The sequence below is a fragment of the Acinonyx jubatus genome, chromosome A3, assembly GCF_027475565.1.
Source record: "Acinonyx jubatus isolate Ajub_Pintada_27869175 chromosome A3, VMU_Ajub_asm_v1.0, whole genome shotgun sequence".
NCBI lineage: Eukaryota > Metazoa > Chordata > Mammalia > Carnivora > Felidae > Acinonyx > Acinonyx jubatus.
Window position 1 is genome coordinate 100,937,476 of NC_069388.1, and position 22,307 is coordinate 100,959,782.

A 22,307-nucleotide genomic window follows, 5' to 3' on the forward strand; every position below is an offset into this window, starting at 1 on the left:
GTGTGTCCTTGGCCACTGAACATATTAGAACAGAAACCAGAAAACATCTTTTAATGAAGCTTTCGGGCCTTTGAGGGAGTCATGATCAGTCACTTCTTTGTTGCTCCTATCTCAAAGGGAAGTGCATACCCCATTGTTCTGAGCCCTCGCTCTGTGATGAGGTCCCACTCTGGTCCTGAGGGGTCCTGTTCTGCTCTAAGCAGTCCATTTGCTAGCAACCTCTTGGATTCGATCCTTTAATAGAAAATTGTGAGCTAGGGGCGCCTGGGTGGCTCAGTCGATTTAAGCGTCTGACTTCGGCTCAGGTCGATTTAAGCGTCTGACTTCGGCTCAGGTCGTGATCTACAGTCCGTGAGTTCGAGCCCCGCATCGGGCTCTGTGCTGACAGCTCAGAGCCTGGAAACTGTTTCAGATTCTGTGTCTCCCTCTCTCTCTGACCCTCCGCCATTCATGCTCTGTCTCTCTCTGTCTCCGAAATAAACATTAGAAAATTAATGTGAGCTCATCTAAGAGATACTTACATGTCCAGAATGCCGGCAGTCTCAGGAAATAGAGGACTTCAGATGCTACTAACCTGTGTGGCTAAGTGAAGCACAGTCTCTGTGCCTCCGATACACTGAAGGGACTACCATCTCTTTCTTTCAGGAAGGCCTGGGATGGGGTCCATTTGTAAGTTCTCATACGAGTACATGCTCCCCTGTATTCTGTCTTTAAAGGAAGAAGATGTATTAAAGAAAAGCAACACAGTGCTAGACAGATATTATTAGAAACATTTTTATTTAAAGTCAGACAATAGAAAGGTATGACAGGAAAAAATTACAGAAACTTGCAACAACAGAAGGTAACTTGGAAAGTTATTAGTAAATGAAAAGAAATAATATTCCTGATTTTACCAAATGATTTGTTAGTCTTTAAGTAGAATAATTTATCAGTTTAGCAAAATACACCCTGCTGGTATCTTTTGAACAGACAGTATAGTTAATTTACTAAATTGGTATCTACTAAAACCTTGCAAAGTAAAACAGTCAAGGCAGCATTTCCCCAACATTTGAGATACAACTGGGGGAAATTAAATAATAACATTAGAAATTTTTGTTTTGTTTTAAAATCCCACCTCATTCTGAATAGGTTGAACCTGCGTTTTGGCCCACAGATGGTACTTGGATACCTGATAAAAAATGGATGATCATAAGTCTGAACACAGACCGCTCCTCCCCCACCCCAGTCCCAAACCCCGCCTCCAAACACAGACACACACTGAATCCTAGGACACACGTGCCATCAATGCCTTAGTCATGTGCAAGCATAGAAGCCCTGGACTAAAAACAAAAGGACCTGGGCCGCGGAAACCTGGATCTACACTGAGCCCTTTCTGAATCCTGGGTGGGGGAGCCGTGGATTTAGGGTCAGGAATGTAAAATTCTTTTTAAAACTTTGGCAAGTATACAAATGACTATTTCTTGATTGTCACTTTTATAAGGAAATATCATTCTACCTTCTGAAAAGATATTCTCCTATCTTATTTGACTTCCCTCTCAAACAAATGGAAGGCAAACTTCTGTAAAACAGAGGTGGGCGAAAACCTCTAGTAACAATGATTAGTTCATTATTTTTCACTTTCTCTATTTAAAAAGCATATAAAACGTATAGTCTATCGCTGACAACTAATATGAAAATATTGCTCATAATGGAGGTCTGGGAATAACATGGCTAGTTGTTTTTGGGGGGAGGCTCTATATATTTAATTGTTTTACAATAAACTATCAGACCTCTGACAAAATAGTATTAGCTAATGCAAATTTTACTGCTCCTCTTAACCTTAATACCCTCACAGAGGTATTAAAATCAGTAATGAGCAAGAAGTGTGGGGTCTGATAATTCGGAGCTAATATTTTTCTAAAATGCTATATTAGCTATATATTAACTTCTTCTGACAAATTTAAAGTTTTAAAGACAAGAGATTCAAGGAAAAACAAGGCTATAAAATACATAGAGAAATAGATTTTCTCTATGCCCACAATGATTTTACCCACTGCAACACATGACTGTTCTATTCCAAAGGGTAATGAAGGGTATTAAGCAACATGCAGGACCCGATATAGAGTCCAATTCATGACATTAAAGGATAAATTACCTTTCAAGGTGTTGGGATAAAGAAAAATTTTAATGTTATTGGAATTTCACCAGGGGGGGCATAACTTCATAATTGTGGTTGATATTTTAAGAACAGGAAGAGAGAAATTAGACAAATATATTGTAAAATAAAAAGAGGTCTCTGATTCTGCAGTTCTTTCTGGTTACAGAAAGAATCCTTCATAGATCTACAGGAATAAATTATTGACCAATTCAAATTTCTACCATGAAGTAGTAAAGTTAACTTATAAAACTGGAGGGCTCTTGGAGTTATGAATTATTGTAGAAACGTTAAGCTGCCATAACCCTACCTTTACATTGTTTGGTTGGGCGATGGGGAGGGGAAACAAAAAAGAGAAGGTAGGTACCTTGTGTCCACTGAAGGAGGTATACTTTATGAATTGTACTCTTGGACACAATCATGGAGTGGCTCTGCCACATGAAAATCTAAACTTGGATGGATATTGGGAAGCAATTAACAAAGCACCCACCTGTGTGCCTAGAACCAGGCTTGTTGCTGTGGGGAAACAGCAAAGTAGGGAGGCACATACCGGTCTTGCCTCCAAAAGCATAAAATACAATTTAAAATGTGCTTTTTATTTCTTATTTAAAAATTAGAAATTCTAAATATTATGTTGATGTCAACCTAAAGTCCTTTCTTAGGTCTGAATCCTTTCCAAGAAAAGAAGGTTAATACAGGCTTTGTTACAACTGGCAGATACTGCTGATAAATAGCATACTCAAAACAAAACCCCAGCAAAAACAAACAAAACAAAACAAAAGCCCAGCAATTTGGTGATTGGTAGCTACTGAAACTGGTTCTGTAAATCACATTAAACACTTTGGGTAAAGACATTCCATAAATGCTAAACAATAAACACACGTGAGGAAAACAGCTCTAGACGCTCAAGCCCTGTTTGGTTACATTTTGTTAAAGCTTACATTTCCTAAACTAAGCCTTATTTAAACTAAGTTTACTAACGACTTACATACCCTACTAGACTTAATTTTGACCATTATGTGATCAAACACTGCCAACCCATTTCTGAAAAGATAATTACAGCTCTTCATTTTGGATATTCACAAAAAGCCCAATTACTGAAATGTGCAGGGGTCCTATCAGCCGACCCCGTGACTGCACACAACCCCTCCAAGTTACAGCCTTGAGCACAGACCACCCCTCTGAGACACGGCCCTTACGCCCAGAAGGGTGAACTCGGGGAGAACATCTCCACCTTAAGACTCTGTGTTGTGCAACTGGAAGGATTTTGACAAGACCTCACATTTAGGTCCTCAGGAAGTGCCAAACTTTAAATTGCTGTGAACAAAGGAAAATGACACCTTTATCAAGCAAGTGGGCACTCAGAAATACCTCTGTGTCATGTGCTTGCAGAAATACATACTAAGAAATAGGAGTAAACATCTCTGTTGTTTCTAAGGCCAATGGCTTTTATAATGAATAAATGGGCCACTTTGCCCACAGCACACATGCTATAATTGAAGCAAAAACACCATGCAATATGGACTGTCAGCATTTTTAACCCTCTATCAATATCCAACTTGTACAAAATGGGCAGAGCAGTCAGATCTTGAATAGACACTACAAGTCCATAAAGCTCTAAAATACGAAAGTCCTATGTCTTACTAACACACAAAATGTTAAGGGGGAATTGCTAACTTCATGGGTTAATATTCTGCAAAATAACTTCTTACACAATTCTATTGTGTCTTTAATGTATATCATCTGAAATTTCATAAAACTGGTAAACCACACAAACCGTGTTACTTTAGAATTTGTACAGCTAAATGCACCCTAGTGGAAGTATAATGATTATGTTTGCAAAAGTTATAAACCAATTTTACAGTTTAAAATGCTTTAAAATAATAATTCATTCACTATATCAAATCTATGAGCAGTCAAAATTATACCCATTTCACAGATAAGGAACTGGACATTGAGAAAAAAAAATCCATATATCAATTTAGAACAATATGAATTCATGGTCCTTAAACCCCCTAGCCCTCTTAAGTTCTCCTTTCCTTCTCTCTCTTCTAATTAATTCAGCAAAGCGGCTTATATGTAAGCTTATGCAGGATTTCTTTACTAATCAACTATTCTTCCACTCTTAAAATAAGTAGGACTAGCAAGGAAAACTACTATTTAAAATCCTTATGGCAAGTTAAAAAGACAAATAGAAACCTAAGCAAATCTAATCTCCTACTTAGGCTGTTTTGCTTGCACCCTAATTCTGGGGTTTGGTACATAGAGCTGGGTAACAGAGGGTCCCTACAGAAGCAGACCTAATTGATGAAGCAGAATTTGAAATCACTCCAACATTTGGTTTTCTTTCAGGGTTCAGAATGAGGTCCTAACTGGGAAAGCTCCAGAGACAGGAGTTTTGGGCAAAGACTAAACAAGATATGGGAAAGTAGTTGCCCAATCTAAATTACGGTCACTTGGGTATTCCAATGTAACACCCTGATATATCCCATTCCACTCAACATCACAGTAAATAGGGATAAACCTTCTGCCACAAACCAGTATGAATAGTTAAGTTACATCTCAGTCAGTGAGTCTCATCCGGACTCTTTTAGGACACAAGTTACCTCTGTTATCTGTAAATGTTTGGCTTATAAGAATAGGGACATAAAGTACTTTCCAGTGTGCTGGTGTAAATCAACTTACATGGATTCTAACAAACACCGATTCATCTTAAAGGAGGTTATTCATCAGCGGAAATGGGTTATTAGATTTTGGTGAGAAAAAGGAAAAAATAAGATTAAGATAATCTAAGTTGACAGGATACGATAGGATATCCCTTAAGCTAAAGTTATCTCAATTAAAAAAGACCACAAATTAAAATCATTATTTTAAACATAAATATAAAATTTTCATATAAAATATATTGTTAAATTTTAAACTAAGTCCACACTTTCTTATAAAATAGCCTCTAGGACACTAGCTGAGATAATAGGGGCTCAAAAATACTGAGCAAGTGAACATTATAACTTGCATTAATGATATTTAAACCTTACTTTTTAACTAATAGTTCAACATCTCTTGGTAAAAAGGATCTTCTGTTAAGAATGTGGATTCTATTTTGATCTTTCACAAGCCAAATTATCTTTTTTGTATGATATTTAAAATATAAATAGCATTACTTAATATAATTATAAAATACCCAAGGGAATTAGAGATTTGCTAAAATTATCCATTTAATTACTAAAATTCAGCAATTTTACTGATTTTTTCCCTGAAAAAGGAGTATTACATATATGTATGTGTATAATAAAGTTCATGTGGATAGGAAACCAGAAAATACTTTCTATGGTGGCTTTAAAGTACATTTTTAACCAAAAATGTTATCCAGAGCCATGTTAGGCCACAATGTAACCAAAGTATAAATAGTAGAAATTCACATCCCCTCAAACAACTGTCCTTCCACTTAGAACACAATGAACTTCTTCAGTAAGCAGAGTTGTTGTTCACTTAGCTGCAACTCCATTTAAGCATGGAATCAAAGCAAAACAAAACAAAAACAAAAAAGTGAAGAAGTGAATAGAAAACATATGCATTAATAGTTAATATACACTATCTAAGTGTTAGGTTCCTACAGAAATATTTTGCTATGTTTTTAAAATCACTTTTCAAGGGTAGCTGTTTTCATCCAAGGATCGATTTCCCCCACTTTCATTATCTTTTATAATGAAATGCTCTGTTTTCAAGTTACTTATTGGAGTTGTTACCAACAAACACTGTCACACACATCCAGTTCAAGATATGAATATTAGTGTAATACTTAGTTTTCTGTTATAAATAATATATGTATAAAACAAATAGGGCTGCCATTACTTATATACTGCAATAAATACACAAGAATGAATACAAATTAGTTTTCATAAAAATACAATTTCTAGCCAACTTAGGAGATTTCCAATCTATGAGGACATTAAATACTGTAAATACCAGGCAGTCTCCTCTGTTACAGAATGCCAGTCAGGAGAGATCTGAAAGAGATTCTTTATTGGTAGCCATATACAGTTGATTATACCATCTCCGTGTTTTCTTGCTATTTAAGAAAAAATATAGAACCTGGACATTTAAAACATTATCAATGCAATAATCACTACAGACTGTCACTGGATCTATTAAAATTTTGTTAAAAATTACCAAAGTCATGATGAATACAATTATTGCAGCTACATCATTTGAAAAAGTAATATAAATTATGCTGCTAAAGACAAAAAACATTGAAACACATAAACATCACAATGTAACACAGCAATAACTCATAACTATTTAATATGAAAAACTAAATTTAAAAAGTTATGTTAGAGAACTTGGGAATTTTCCACTTTAGCAAAAACAATCTATGTATCTCCAACTTCTATGATACAGTATACAATAAAATACTTTTAAAAGATAGGACATTCAAATGCTTCATTTACACAAATAATATTGCCAATACTAATAAAAGTGATGCCCTTAAACATGAACTGCTCTGCTAATTGTGATTTTAAAAATGTTTTCTTTACTTAATTTTACATTTTAGTTAGCAGTTAGCATTACATATTAATCAGTTCTGGGTTGACAAATAGAGAAGATCCTAGTCAAAATACTGTTGCTCAAAAGTAATGTACATCATATTGCTTGAAACTAACAACCATATAAAAGTGGTAATCATTTATCTAAACATTGATTATGAAAGACAACTGGCATATATTTGGGCAGAGTGTTGAGTTCATGATGGTTTATTTACGATAAAAGTACTTCTACCGAAGCTAACATGATAGATAAGTTTCTATGTCAATTACTACAGTCTCTTAAAGTTATAAAAATATTATATAAAATACCACAGGCTTTAGAGGATATAACTTCATGTGGTTCTGATACTAGCAGCTGAAAAGTATTTATAATTTAAAAATAAATAAACTATAGAGGTAAACCAGTTACAAAACAGCAGAGGACTGCAATAGTCACAAGAGTGAAAAGAACTGCTTAATTACACAATAGCTAACAAAATGGTGAAGCAGTTGGATCAAAAGTTTTAAAAACCTCTTTCAGAGATTTGTCATCTGGTTCTTTACCGGGATCATTTTCTGGGGTGGGACTCATCTGTCCTGGCTGTCTTGACTGCCTTGGATCGCTGTACTGGGGTCTAATTAAGCCTGTTAATGCCTGAATAGGAAGACTGTGCACTGCTGGGACCTGAACCACACCAGAACTCCTGAGATTATCTGCCTGTGGGTCAACTGGCCCATCAACAGTGACTTCCACGTTCGGACTGGTTTTCTGTGGCGGGATTGCCTCTCCGGGAGAAGGTTCATTTTTGTCACTACTTTTTAAACTACCACTTTTTTTCTGGTTCTCTGCATTTTCTGTTGCTAGCTCTGATGTAGATGATGAACCATGCTCCCTAGGGTCATACAAACTAATGCCACTAAGAACTGAACTTGGAGTTCCCAGTGGAAGGCCAGCTGAAGAGGAGAGTTTAGGGGCATATGGAGGCAAGGCCCCGGGACTAGAATTGCTAGTTATTGCCCCTGAGGGCTGTGATGAACCAGGGTTTGATCTGGTTAAGTGAGGGGCACTCTTTAATGTATGTGAATCCTTTGTAACTGCCTGATGAGCCTCTGTACCATGCTGTCTATGAAGTCTAGGATCAAAATTTTTTTGTAGCCTAGGATCTCCTAACTTACTTCCTGAACTATGTAAGTCCCCAAACTGTTCTAGGTAGCCTTCTCTGTTTGTTGTGTTAATTTTGGCTTTGGCTGCTAATTTTGAATCAATGGGCATGGTGTTTTGATGAAGATCGCTTTTTGTATTCCATAACCTATTGAGCCTCTGGTCAGCTATAAGAGGGGGTAGAGGTAAATTGATTGAAGATACTGGGTCAGGTTTAGGTAAGGGGACTGGAAGTAAGTCTTCTGGAGCCCACACGATGTGTTTTGCAAAGTTGGGTTTGGTTAGGATAATATCCATTTTAATGTGACTGAACTGTCTCAGTTGTGACCTTGGATCCTGGAGCATTATACCAGGGGAAGAATCCAAAGGTATTAAGAAAGCTTTTTCTCTCAATTCTCTTTCTGTATCTTCATCATCATCATCTCCTCTTTTGTGTTTGACAGAGCCAGCATTTGCATGGTGTGAATCAAACTTTGTTCCGCCAATGGAAGATCCTGTGTGACTACTTCCATTCCCTCTTAATTTTCTGGGATCCCATGCAAGTCTAAGATCCAGCGGGGCAGACTCAGAAGCTTTTCTCATGTCTTGCCTTGGGATAGTACGAAGTCTAGGGTCAACAACTTGGTTTCCTTTACTTTTCTCTTTAGCAAGTCTTGGATCAGTAGGAGTGCTGAGCTCTGTGGAAGGTTGTTGCTGATTCCTTAAAGTTTCTGTTTGTTTCTGTAATGTTTTCAGTATTGACTTGACACTGCTTCCTTCCTCCTCTTCACTACTGGAATACCAGTTAACAGTATCATCTAAATGTAGACAAAAACTTATTGTAAAGAATGAAACATTCATATTTGGCCTTAATTGAGATAATTTAAAAAACACATGCTATTTCTGAAATAAGTGTAGTCTAACTTCAAGAAAATGCATCATAGAAATGCCAGAGTTTCAACACTGGAACAAAATTAGATGTGGGATGACAATGATCAATTTAGTCGTTATACTCCATAAAGAAAGAAGTGTGATACTAGAATATGTGTAATGTCCTTCCAGCCAGGAGAAAGTCAGAACCTTTCATTCCGACTGGCCAAAGTGTGTGTGGTATGACAGAGTTGGGTAAGAAGAGAAATACTCTTGGAAAAGAACACCAAATGTTTTGGATCTCTTTAATTCTAGTAATACTCAGGGTTCATAGCTCTGGATTTATCAAGATAACAAGGGAGAAATATTTCTTAAAAATCTGGAAAGAAAACAAAAATACTAATAGTACTGGTTAAGGAAGCAATGGGAACTGACCAAATGAGGGATGACGTAGAGATTTTTCATTTATAGCTTATTATATTTTTAGATGCTTGACATATGTGAATATATTAGCTATTTAAACATTTAAAATTAAAAGTAACAAAACAAACATCCTGAAATCTATACACTTTATGGGAACACTTCAGACCTTACTCCTAGTCTATTTAACCTTACTGTGTTAGATACACTGTTAAGCTTAACTATCAGAGGTATTCTCTCTAGTAGTACAGAAGGGATTATAAACTGATGCTGCAGAAGGGGAGTCTCCTTCCTTTCCATTAAAACAACATACATTAACTCTGAAGTGGTTACACACATACACTCATACACACACACTCATACATACATATACATACTAGAATATCTTGGATGAATAGAATATTGTAAATATTCTCATTTTACCTCATTTCATTTCATTAATGTGTTTCTATTACATGGAACTTCAGTGTTACACATTTAGTTTGAACAGAGCTTGCAAAACAAGTACTGAAATTTAGGCTGAAAAGTGTGGTTTAAAATTGTACAGACTGGGGCATGTGGGTGGCTCAGTCGGTTGAGTGACCAACTCTTGATTTCGGCTCAGGACATGATCTCACAGTTGGTGAACTGGAGCCCCGCTCAGGCTCTGCACTGACAGCACAGAACCTGCTTGGAATTCTCTCTCTCTCTCCTTCCTCTCTCTCTCTCTACCCCTCCCCTGCTCTCTCTCTTTCCCTTTCAAAATAAATAAACATAAGAAAAGTCTTAAAGTAAATTTCAAAAATTGTATAGATTATATCACAATGGAAAAAAGTTTTTTTTTAAAGATTTTATTTTTAAGTAATCCCCCTGCCCAATGTGGGGCTCAAACTTAACAACCCCAAGATCAAGAGTCGCATGCTCCACCGACTCAGCCAGCCAGGTGTCCCAACACAACTGATAAAAGTTTTACTCATATCTCAGTGTCTGAAGAAAACTACTTTTAGGGGCGTCTGGGTGGCTGAGTCAGTTAAGCTTCCTGCTCTGGATTTTGGCTCAGGTCATGATCTCATGGTCATGAGATTGAGCCCCATGTTGGGCCCTGAACTGATGGTGGAGCCTGCTTAAGATTCTCTCCTTCCCTCTCCCTTGGGCCCTCCCCTGCTTACGCTCTCTTCTCAATAGAAAAAAAAAAAGTGAGCTAGCTTTCAAAACAACAACAACAACAACAACAACAACAACAACAGGCTACTTCTACACACTAGATCTCTTTTCTTCTTCTCAGTGACCTCAGGAAGCCTAAAGCTTTTACCTATTGCCATTATTTTAAATACTTCTGTATAGGAATTTCACTCCTCACAGAATTTGTTACTTGATCCAAATAGGTAAGATGATCCAAATCTGATCCATATAAGGAAAATACTATTTTATTTTGACTTTCATATCTATAAGCAATCTTAAATCCTTTTTGGAATGAGAATGAGTATATGACAGAAGGAAAGCAAACCAGTAGAGATAGCCCAATGGAAAGGAGATTTTAGATAGGAAATGACAGTTATCAGCTTTTTATCAAAGGACATATAAACTTATAAGGGCATTAAAATTTATAAAAATGAACACAAACACAAAAAAACCTAGCTGTTCAAGATTTTTTCTGGACACAGAGAAAAAACTCTCATAAAACATCACCAATTATATAATATTATAGTACAAAATTTTATATCTAGAAAATTTGTAATTTTCTTATTTATGAAAATACAAATCTTTGTAAGACTTTATAGAAAATAATGAAAATTGTTTTTTCTTAAAATTAAGTTTTAGCACTTAAAGGAACAAACATAAATTGTACAGGAAATTAACTTATTAGGAATCCCTCGTTTCCCCATGATGTTAAATAAATGAAAAGTTAATGCTACCTTCTTTGAAAAGGCAACAAACAATGTTTATATAATAGCTTGTAGCTACCTAATGTTATCTAGTTCCACACAGTTATTTATAAATTTTATATTTAAGAGTGGGCAAATGGGCACCAGGCTGGCTCAGTTGGTGGAGAGTGTGACTCTTGGTCTGAGTCGTGTGTTTGAGCCCCACAGTGGGTGTGCAGTTAAGAAAAAGGAAATACACACACACACACACACACACACACACACACACACACACACACACACAGAGTGGGCAAACACATCAATTTTGTAATTCATAAAAATTTGATGCTTTAAGCTTTCTCTCCTTAACTGAATTAACTAATTGCTATACACTTATCAATATCAAAACCACTAGGGTAAACTTGGTGTCTCCACATAATCTTTAAAAAAAATTTTTTTTAAATAATGTTTTTATTTTTTGAGACAGAGAGAGACAGAGCATAGCAGGGGAGGGGCAGAGAGAGAGAGAGAGACACAGAATCTGAAGCAGGCTCCAGGCTCTGAGCTGTCAGCACAGAGCCTGACGTGGGGCTCAAACTCACGGACTGTGAGATCATGACCTGAGCCGAAGTCGGACGTTTAACTGACTGAGCCACCCAGGTGCCCCTCCACATAATCTTTTATATTAAAAAGAATACTCCTTCATAATATAGTAGAACCTGAAATACACAGCCTGTGCCCATAAAAACTTCTCTAATAACTGAGTCATTTTAAACTTGGGCTAGAAGTCAAACTTCCTGAACTGGAAGATGTCCTGTTTCTGTTCTATTTCTTTCTTCCAAACACAGGACTTATTAGCAAGTCTGCTCAGCCAGGCCTCATACTATAGCTTCAGATCAAACCCTTTGCAATTAATTACTAAAGCATGTATGGCCCTGGAAACCACAATCAATTCCAAGCAGATAGGAGCTACGAGGTAAACTGGAAATAGAAAAGATAGTTTAGAGGAACTCCTTTTCCAAGTTTTAACCTATTCAAGACCGTTTCAGGAACCAAGTAATCCAAAGTAAGATGCTATCAGCACCTGACACACCTTCTTCCTTGCTTGGTGCCCTCTGAGGTCGGGTGCTGCTTGATTCATCTTCTTCTTGGTATTTCTGAGTAAGTCTCACAAAAAGAGCTCTCTGCACTGCAGGAAGGAGACCTGGTGCAGGCAGGGGGCCGTGGCCCGTCGTGTTGCTGCTGCCGTCAGATCCACCACCCCGGTTTGGGGAATCTTGAACAACCAGAGGCTGATGCTGGGCAAATTCAACATGCCACATGCCATCTATACACATAACACAGAAAGACACAGATGCGAATTTAGCACAGAACTCCTCTAGAGGGCACCACAGTGAGTTATAACAAATTGAAGCTCTAATACTAACTACATTTGATTACCAAATTATTATGTGATTGTAAATATTTTTTAAAACTATCTAAAGTTCTGGTGTAACCAATGTTTGGTTAAATTTAAAACATATTTTATGGTTTTGGGGGCACCTGGGTAGCTCAGTTGGTTAAGTGGCCAACCTGATTTCGGCTCAGGCCATGATCTTGTGGTTCATGAGATCGAGCCCAGTGTGGGGTTCTGTGCTGACAGGGCAGAGCCTGCTTGGGATTCTCTCTCTCCCTCTCTCTCTGTCCAACTTCATTTGTGCTCTCATGCATGCTCTCTCTCTCTCAAAATAAACTTAAAAAAAAAAAAGTTTATGGTTTCAATTTCATTACATTTTACTTAGCTTTATTTAAAACATACATTCTTATGTTTTTAATGAAAGATAGATAACTCCAAAGATTTTAAATTAAAAATGAGTTATTTCAAAAGGAAAACTTACCACCAGAGTTATTGGGTGGCTGGAAATTATGTACAACATGCTGTGAATAGTAATTATCATAAAACTCGGCTGGGTTTTGTACGGACTCGTAACTGGTATTGAGCTGCATTTCACCAGTACTTTGCAGGTATGACGAACTTGGAGAACAGTGATTCTCTCTAGGTACTTTCATCATGTGTTCTGGAAAGCCTGGGCAATGGTAAGCACCACTCATACTTGGTGGTGTCAAAGGTGGATCTGGTTGAACAAGTACTCCAGCTTGACTGTGAGGACCTAAAATTCCAGGTGGACCAGGTGGCAAAGGTGGGCTGTGCGGCACGGCTGCACACGGATGATGTCCGGGGGAGCCTGGGTGCATCACAGGACTATTATGTCCCTGAGACATATTGGGTCCAGGACCTGGACTTGATCCAGAACTATAGATATGTTGAGGATGTGGACTGCCTTCCTGAAATTGTGGTCCTGGTGGTGAGGCACTATTATAAAATGCTGGTGGCCTGTAGACAGAAGGAATATTTCTTAGCTCAAAGAAAGAGGCAAGTAAGAATGTTACATTTTTAAGTAAGTATTGGTTGAATGTGCTTTTCTATATCAGAACGTGTTTTTAAGAAGCAGTTTATTCCATATTATCTCCAAGTGAAAACACCCATACATGCATCTTGCTTTCATTTTCAGCTCAGTCTTAACTGCCACTCACTATCACCTGTTCTAAAACTTACTCAGAGATATTTTGAAAAATACAGAAAAGTACAAAAATAAGTAAGAATCACCTCTAATCCCACCACCCAAAGATAAATTTTTCTTTATTAGTTCTCTCCTAGTCTAGGCATACACAGATCTTTTTTAATACATAATGAAATTAAAATTATACTATATAAACATACAACTTTTCAATTTCTGATTGATTACTGGTGGCATATAAAAAGACCTTTAGGTTTTGACTATTGTTCTTCTTTCTGGATATCTTACTAATTTAACTACTATTTCTAATAGTTTTGGCAGTTGGTTCCTTCAGGATTACTGAGGAAAACTGCCCAAATAATGGCCTGTCTCTCCAGGCCATTTTATATCTTTATATCTATTATATCTTTCTCTTTTTGCATTAACGAGGATCTGATCTACAGTATTAGCCAACAGTGCACATACCTGTCTTCTTCTTGACCTTAATAGAAATAATTTTAATGGTTCACATTAACTATGATGTTTCTTATAGAGTTCTTGTTCCTCATTTGCTGACATCTCACTGTTAGGGATCCCTGAGTGTTCAGGGTTAAAAGAACAATCAACAATAGGATTTAAAGCCCAGGTGCATAGACCCTGCGGTGTGGGTAGCAAGGCTGGAATGGTGGTGTTAGAAAATGCAGATCTGGATCCAGCTTATCCAAAGAGTTTCCTCTACTAGCCCAAGGAAATATTTCTCTAAAAGAACTAAATATTCTTAAGCCATGCTAATGCCACTATCTGAAGGTGTTATCAGTATTCATGCAGCCTCCTAACAAATTGGGAGAAATATCAATTCATCCACCTGGCAGTGCCCTTCCGGATGGATTACTGTGTGGAGAGGTTTCTGAAGCTGTGTTAAGGATTCCATAGAGAAAAGCATGGATGGCATGCAGTGGAGGGTGGGGACAAAGAGAAAGTAGGAAGTAGCAATTGGGGTGAATGCCAGGTATCTGCTATCTCTACTTAAGTTTAGTTATATGATTACCGTGGAATACAAGTTAGTTTCTTAATAAGAATTTTTAGGAGCAAAAATGATATCACTAAAAAAAATTTTAACTTACTTCTTCCCAATCTTATGTGCTAAATCCACAGTAGGTTTCACAACTATTTCAAAAAGAGATGGGATTTTCTTGAAATCATCGGAGAGATCTGTCTGAAAATCATCTTCAGGATCAGAAAAGGGAAAATGCTCTGGTGGGGTTGGCAGAAGCCCAACTCCTGGAGGTGGTTTGGGAAGAGGAGTTATGCCCCGTTTTCTAAGTTCTTCTAATTCTCTTTCATCTTCATTTGTGGCTTCTTCTTCAGTGTTCAACACCTAAAAATAATTGGCAAAGATTACTATTTCAACACAAGCTTTCTTCCTTACATTTAAAATTTTTTTCAATGTTTACTTTTGAAAGAGAGTCAGAGAGAGAGAAAGAAAGACAGGGACGAGTGCAAATGAGGGAGGGGCAGAGAGAGAAGGACAGAGGATCCAAAACAGGCTCTATGCTGACAGCAAGAGAGCCAACATGGGGATTGAACTCACAAACCATAAGGTCATGACCCCAGCCAAAGGTGGATGCTCAACCGACTGAGCCACCCAGGCACCCCTCTTCCTTACATTTAAAAACTGTGAACACTTCAATAAACTAGTTTTGGTATTAGAAAATTATCATTTTAAAGTTAAAATGGATCAGAGAGAGAAAACTCATTTTTGATAATGAGATTCAAAATGGCAAAGGATATTTCTCGAAGTACATTAGCTTTTTAATGGCAGAACAAGAGTAAGAAAAGATTCTTAATTCCTAGCCCAATATTTCTGCTTTTCTAACACACTACATTAAAAAAAATTTTTTTAATATTTACTTTTGAGAGAGACAGAGACACAGAGCATGAGCAGAAGAGGGCAGAGAGAGAGGGAGACACAGAATCCGAAGCAGGCTCCAGGCTCTGAGTTGTCAGCACAGGGCCCGATGCAGGGCTTGAAACCACAGACCGTGAGATCATGACCTGAGCAAAGTCGGACACTTAACTGAATGAGCCACCCAGGCGCCCCTTTAACACACTACATTAATGGATTAAACCCTAAAATAGCAAACCCTTGATTTCTCAGGAGGGTTGTATGAAATGTAATTTGTAAAACATGATTCAAGTCAAATGAATTTGTGGTGAGACCTAACAAATAACTGAAGTGCAAAAGACAGTACTTACTTTGTCCAAAAGTTTCTTTGTTTCTTTAGTCAGATCATCATGGGAAAATTTACAATTGTCTCCTTGGTAACATTTCGCTCCACTGTGATAGAACTTACATGGAAATTCATGTAAATAAAAATATTAAGGAATAAACCAAGTAAAATCAAACCCCAATATTTTTAAACCACAAAACATAACTGTGCTGAGTCAATCATATCATACTAAATTTTCTACAATCATGTCAGATTACACTACTTAATTTTTTTTTAAGATTAAGTATTTTAATTAGGCAGCAAACATTCAAAAATTTTAAATCTTTCTTACTATATTAAACTAGAAATTTTTTAAAGAAAAAATACTTACAATTGTTATAGCAAATACTATAGTATTCTAGGTATGTAAGTCCTGTAATTTTCCATAATAAAAATATTATATAAAACAAATTTTGTAGCAAGAGCTTATATCTATGAAGAAAACAAAAGGACTTGATATGTCATGTTAAAGTCAAATATCCCAACATGAAAACTATAAGCAAATCATTCTCATGATTTTGGAGACAAACCTCAAACTTCTAAAGAAAATATTAAATCCATAAGCTTATTAAAAAAATATACCATTTGTGTTTATGTTCAGGGAATTCCTGAGTGGTTTTAGCATATTTATTACTATAATCATTACATTGACAAGATCAAGAGAGAGAAATCATATGATCATCTCAGCAGATACAAAAGGCAACTGCTAAAATTCAAAATCTTTTTTTGACTTAAAATAAAAATAAAAACCTCTTAGTAAAATAAGAACACAGTTACTTGATTTAAAAAATCTTAGGGACACCTCAGTTGGTTAAGTGTCCGACTTCGGCTCAAGTCATGATCTCACAGTCTGTGAGTTTGAGCCTGCATCAGGCTCTGTGCTGACAGCTCAGAGCCTGGAGCCTGCTTTGGATTCTGTGCCTTCCTCTCTCTGCCCCTCCCCTGCTCTGTATCTGTCTCTTTCTCTCAAAAATAAATAAATATAAAAAAAATGTATCTTAGAACTATAGTCACAAGGGGTGCCTGGCTGACTCAGTCGATGGAGTATGGGTACCTCAATCTCAGGGTTCTATTGTTGAGCACCACATTAGGTGTTAGAATTCACTTAAAAATAAAATCTTAAAAACAAAAACAAACAAATAAAAACCTACAGCCACAAGCCAAAGCAAAAAAGCACTATAATTAAAACATGTATTATGTCTGTCACAATCACTACTGTTGAACATCATGCTGGAAGTGTAGCCAATATAATGAAAATTAAGAAGCTTAAATGTGATAAAAGAAGTAATTATTATTATTTACAGATGACATAACCCTATGGGGAAAATCTAAGAATAGGTTGAAAGCTTTTATTTCAATAAAGTGTTTGGTTTCTAAAGAAATATGCCAAATCTTAAAAAGATTTCCTTTTCTTGAGTAAGTCAAATTTATTATAACATTTTGATAGAGAAAGGAGGATTATTTGTCCTACTACATATCAAATATACTATTATGGGGGGAAAAATCAAACAGCACAATGTGTGATAGTAGTATGGAGGTAGATCTGGTCAAGATGCCATTTTAAATCAGTGAAGATGAGACAATAAGTGTAACCATCTGGAAAAAAAATAAGGTCCTTACTGCACATCACACATTAAAAAATAATCCATATCAACTAAAGGTATAAATATTAAATTAAAAAAAAATACAACTTTAACAACCATAGCTGGATAACGTTTTTGTAAAAAATTATGTGTAAAAATATATACATATATACATCCAGTCATACATACATACCTCAGCATGGAAAAAAAATCTTAAAGGCTTCACACCATATTGTTAGCATGGTTATCCATGAAGAGTGAGATTACTTAGGATTAAAAAAAGTCAACTTGAAAATTATCAAACATGTACCAAAGTAGAGAGAAAATGAGCTCCCTCCTGCTGGCCATGTAGGTTCAACAATTTTCATCATTTGGAATTCTGTGAGATCTTTATCACTCCTATACTCTCTTCTCGACTCTCCCCACAAACACTGGAGTATATGAAACACAGCACATTCCAAATACATTACATCAGAAAATCGTTTCCAAATTTATTTCAAATGGATAAGGAATATTTTTCTTAGCAATCACAACCTTACCATCAATCTAAAAAAATTAACGCATTAATTTCATCTGATACTGTCAATACACAAATTTTCCAGACTGTTTCCAAAAAATGTCTTTTTATAACTGCTTTATTCACATCAGGATCCAAACATGATCCATAAATTGCATCCAGTTAATAGACCTCTCAAATTTCTTTTATTGATCTCTAGAAGTCCTCCTTGATTTTTGCATCATTTGTTAATTTTACTATTTGTCAATAGATGGTGTTTAAACACTCCGTACTGCATCGTATTAGGAGGCATTTAACATATAGTTGGCTTTTTTAGTGAGGTTAAGACCAAGCAGTCAGCCCCAGTGCTGTCAGCCCAATCTACCAATTATAAAGTTGCTCACCAACATTTCACCTAATGAGTTTAGCAGCCATCAGTAATCACTGCCCAGACCAATTAGAAAAGGGTGAATTCACATGTAATTTTGTCAGAGCCTGCCAAGCTCCCATCTATAGGCGTGAACAATTTTGCATTCTTACCACAAAGTTGGAATGTCATCTGTTTTTTCACAGCCTTGCTAACAAACCTTGCTCTCACTTTTAATTTTTGCAAATCTGGAAGCTACAAATGGTATCTCGACATACATTATATTATGAACAGGATGGAGCGTCTTTTTATAACATTTTGGGAACATCTGCATTTCTCTATGAATTATCTGTATGTCTTGCTCATTTTTGTTTTCAATTTTTAGAAACTCATGTATTAAGGCTGTTATCTCTCTGTAAGTGATGTAAGTTGCAAATAATTTTTCTCATTTCATTATTTATCTTTGGCTACATAGGTCATATTTTTGTCATGCAAGTGTAAAAATTTTTGTGCAAATTTTCAATCTTTTATTGCTTCTGGATTTTAAGTCAGACTTGGGAAAGTTTTCTACTCTTCTGGATTATGAAGGAATCCATTCATAAAAATCATTTGATTTGTATGGTTTCATTTTTTATATTTAGCTCTATGATAAAAAGGGATTTTTTACTTAATTTGTTAATATTATTTTTTGACCTACACAAGACTATTTTAAATTTTAGGTGGAAGAAATAAATGTGAGGATCTGTGAAATATCAGTTTGCTGGCAAGACAGAAATAATCACAGCAAAGCAACACAGACATTAGGGCAAACAGATCCATGGAGCCCAACAGAAAGTCCAGAACAAAACCAAAAACATACATGTAAACACTTCATCTACAATGAAGATGGAGTTTCAAATCAGGGAGGAAAGGCTCCATTAGTTATAAATGGTAATGAATAACCAGCAACATAATGGGGGGCAGTTAACATGGAAAGATTCATGAGATTTAGATATAGATAGACACAAAGATACAGATATATATAAATTTTTTTTAAAGAAGAATTATGTATAACGAAATACCAATTTGAGTGGGGACAGGAGTTACAATTTAAATGTATAGATATCCAAAGAGAAATAGGGAAGAATGTACTGTGTTTGTCACTGTGTGATAAGATTTGATGAGACTTCGGTTTTATAATGTTCAACAATAATAATTTAATACTTATATTCATAAGTAAAATAATTAAGTCATAGAATAAACAGTTTGCCAACTACTCCTTTACGAAGTACAGTTGCTTGAAATACTTATAAGCTGAGTATATTAAATATAAAGTACCTTTAGTTCACAGATTTTCTTTTCCAAAGGGAAGTTATTTTATTTTCCTAAAGAATACCTCAGTTTGCCCTTTCGAAGCACAAAGGCTACCTAGACTTGGTTTATGTAATGTGCTATTTTAAATTTACAACCAAAGTAGCCTGTAGAGGTTGTACCTAGGATTTTTAAAAACCTCAGTAATGTTAATAAATAAATAAATAAATAAATAAATAAATAAATAAATAAAATAAAATAAAAACCCCAGTAATGTTTTACAACCTCAATATTTTGGTTAACATATTTTTAATAAAGGATATTATGCATATAAATGCAGTTCTCTCCTTTGGTACAATATCCTTGTAAATAAAATTTGCAGATCTCTTTTCTCTTCTCCAACTCTGCATCATGATCAAATTTACATTGATCTCCCTGTCACAAAAAAGAAAAACAAAAAAAAGAGAGAAAAAGAGAAACATTGAATTTTCTCTATGGTATTTCATGGTAGAACTATGGACACATCTTCAGTCTTTAAATAAAGAGCTAATAATAATTCACACAATCCCTTGGAATCCTTGCCCAAGACAGTGGATGTGCCATGTACAGAGGCAGCACAGTGAGCGTGGCCTCAGAGGCTACTGCCTGGCTCTACCAGCACTCACCATTTGTAGCTGAGCTACTGTGGTCACTTAATTAATCTCCTGGTTTGGCCACGTTTAAAGTGGGGAAAATATGAGGTGCCTGGGTGGCTCAGTCAGTTTAGACTCTTGGTTCCAGCTCAGGCCATGATCTCATGGTTTGTGAGACTGAACCTGCTTCAGGCTCTGCGCTGACAGCACAGAACCTGCTTGGGATTCCCTGTCTCCCTCTCTCTCTCTGCCCCTCCCCTACTCTCTCTCTCTCTCAAAAGAAATAAACATTAAAAAAAATAAAAAAATAAAGTGGGGAGAATTAACAGTAACTACTTCATAGGTTTGCCGTAAAGATTAAAACATTTAATATTAGTGATCCACTTTGAACAGTACTTGCCACATAGTCAGCATTATGTGTTTGTTAAATAAAACCTGATTTAACAAAGTATATTACTGTCCCAGAATATAATTAAATGAGCTCTGTGGTACAGTATTTCCATGCAAGATACATTTCAAAGAAATAGCTTTATTACAACTATATGAGAAATGAAAAACCTAACCACCCCCAAAAGACTAAATTTTAAAGATTATTTTGGAAGTTAAGATGACTCATGAGATATCACTATAAATTTACCTTAATACATCTCCCTTCCAGAAAGTATTTACAGATTTGTTTTCCTTTGTGTTCCACTGTGTGCTGATTAATGAATTCCTGAGTCATAACCTTCCATTTCTTCACTGGTTTATTATACTGTGAAAAAAAAACAATTCATTTGAATACAACATACGAAATATTAAAGGTATTAAAATGGATAGTCAAATGGATTGAGAAAGCAGTATAATTACAACCTAAAGTGTCCAAGACTGGACATTCAGATGCTATCATTTATTTGGAGTTATGTTTCTAATACACTGCTTATTGCTACTAGTGGTTCAAATAACCCTATTTCTATTTTAATGAGGATGTACAACTACTTTTTAAAGATAAAAAGCTTGAAAATTAACAATAATACTCAGTGTTGGCAAAGGTATGATAAAGTGTGCACTCTCATATTATTCTTGATAGCTATGTTATAAAAGACTTATAATATCCATATTGTTAGACACAGAATTTGTACTTTTCAGGAGTATTCTGAGGGAATCATCAGGGAGGCACACATATATTTATTCACAAAAATAACTACTGCAGAATTACTTACATGATAAAACAACAAACAAACAAAAATCTAGAAATACCCTACACATCCCAGATAAGAAGACCAGTTAAATACCTATCACTGGTAGACTACTATGTAATCATTAAAAACTGATGAGATGGAGGGGCGCCTGTGTGGCTCAGTTGGTTAAGTGTCCGACATCAGCTCAGGTCATGGTCTCACAGTCTGTGAGTTCGAGCCTCACATCAGGTTCTGTGCTGACAGCTCAGAGCCTGGAGCCTGCTTCAGATTCTGTGTCTCCCTCTCTCTCTGCCCCTCCCCTGCTCATGCTCTGTATCTCTCTGTCTCAAAAAATAAATAAAAACATTAAAAAAATTTTAAAACACTGATGAGATGGAGAGACAATTTGGGGACATAAGAAATGTTCATAGGGGTGTCTGGGTGGCTCAGTTGGTTAAGCGTCCCACTCTTAATGTCAGCTTGCATCATGGTATTGCTGTACATGGGATAGAGCCCTGCATTCTCTCTGCACTGGCAGCATGGAGCCTGCTTGGGATTCTCTCTCTCCCTCTTTCTCTCCCTCTTTCTCTGCCCCTTGTGCACTCTCGCTCTCTCTCTCAAAATTGATAGACATTTAAAAAAAGAAAGAAAGAAAATGCACATAATACTTTACTAAGTGAAAAATTGATCCCAATTTTATAATAAAAAAAGACTGAAGAATAAAAAAGATAAAAGACTAAAAGAATATACCCCCACATTTAAGAGTATATGTCTCTAGGTGTACTCCTAAAAAAATTAGAAATTTTTTGAATTATTTTTGTACTTCCTTTAAGAAAAAGAGGAAGGATATATTTCCTTTAGCTTTTAAATTAAAAAACAAAACAAAACAGAAAGAAATGTATTGTAGAAAATCTCACAGCCCTACATGTTTCCTTAGTTCTCCTTTAACCCCTATTCAACTTTTTTTTTTCCCCTATTCAACTTTCGCTAGGAGTACAAGAAGATTGATTTGTTAACAAGAGTATGATGCTTAGCCATGC

At 36.0% G+C, this 22,307-nt stretch overlaps 1 protein-coding gene across 2 annotated transcripts in view; it reads right to left on the minus strand.

The window, feature by feature from the left end:
• Positions 1–758: 758 nt before the first annotated feature.
• Positions 759–22,307, minus strand: part of ZC3H6 (zinc finger CCCH-type containing 6) — a 73,511-nt gene continuing 51,962 nt past the window's right edge. The window contains exons 6-12 of one of the 2 annotated variants that reach the window (XM_053200925.1): positions 20,745–20,861; positions 19,797–19,910; positions 15,726–15,833; positions 14,594–14,847; positions 12,810–13,306; positions 12,026–12,259; positions 759–8,616 (exon numbers count right to left, since the gene is read on the minus strand). In XM_053200925.1, the coding sequence (XP_053056900.1) occupies positions 7,148–8,616; positions 12,026–12,259; positions 12,810–13,306; positions 14,594–14,847; positions 15,726–15,833; positions 19,797–19,910; positions 20,745–20,861 (2,793 nt within the window). In that variant the 3' untranslated portion in view covers positions 759–7,147. Of the gene's footprint in view, positions 8,617–12,016; positions 12,260–12,809; positions 13,307–14,593; positions 14,848–15,725; positions 15,834–19,796; positions 19,911–20,744; positions 20,862–22,307 lie in introns of both variants that reach the window. The other variant, XM_053200924.1, reaches the window with a different exon arrangement.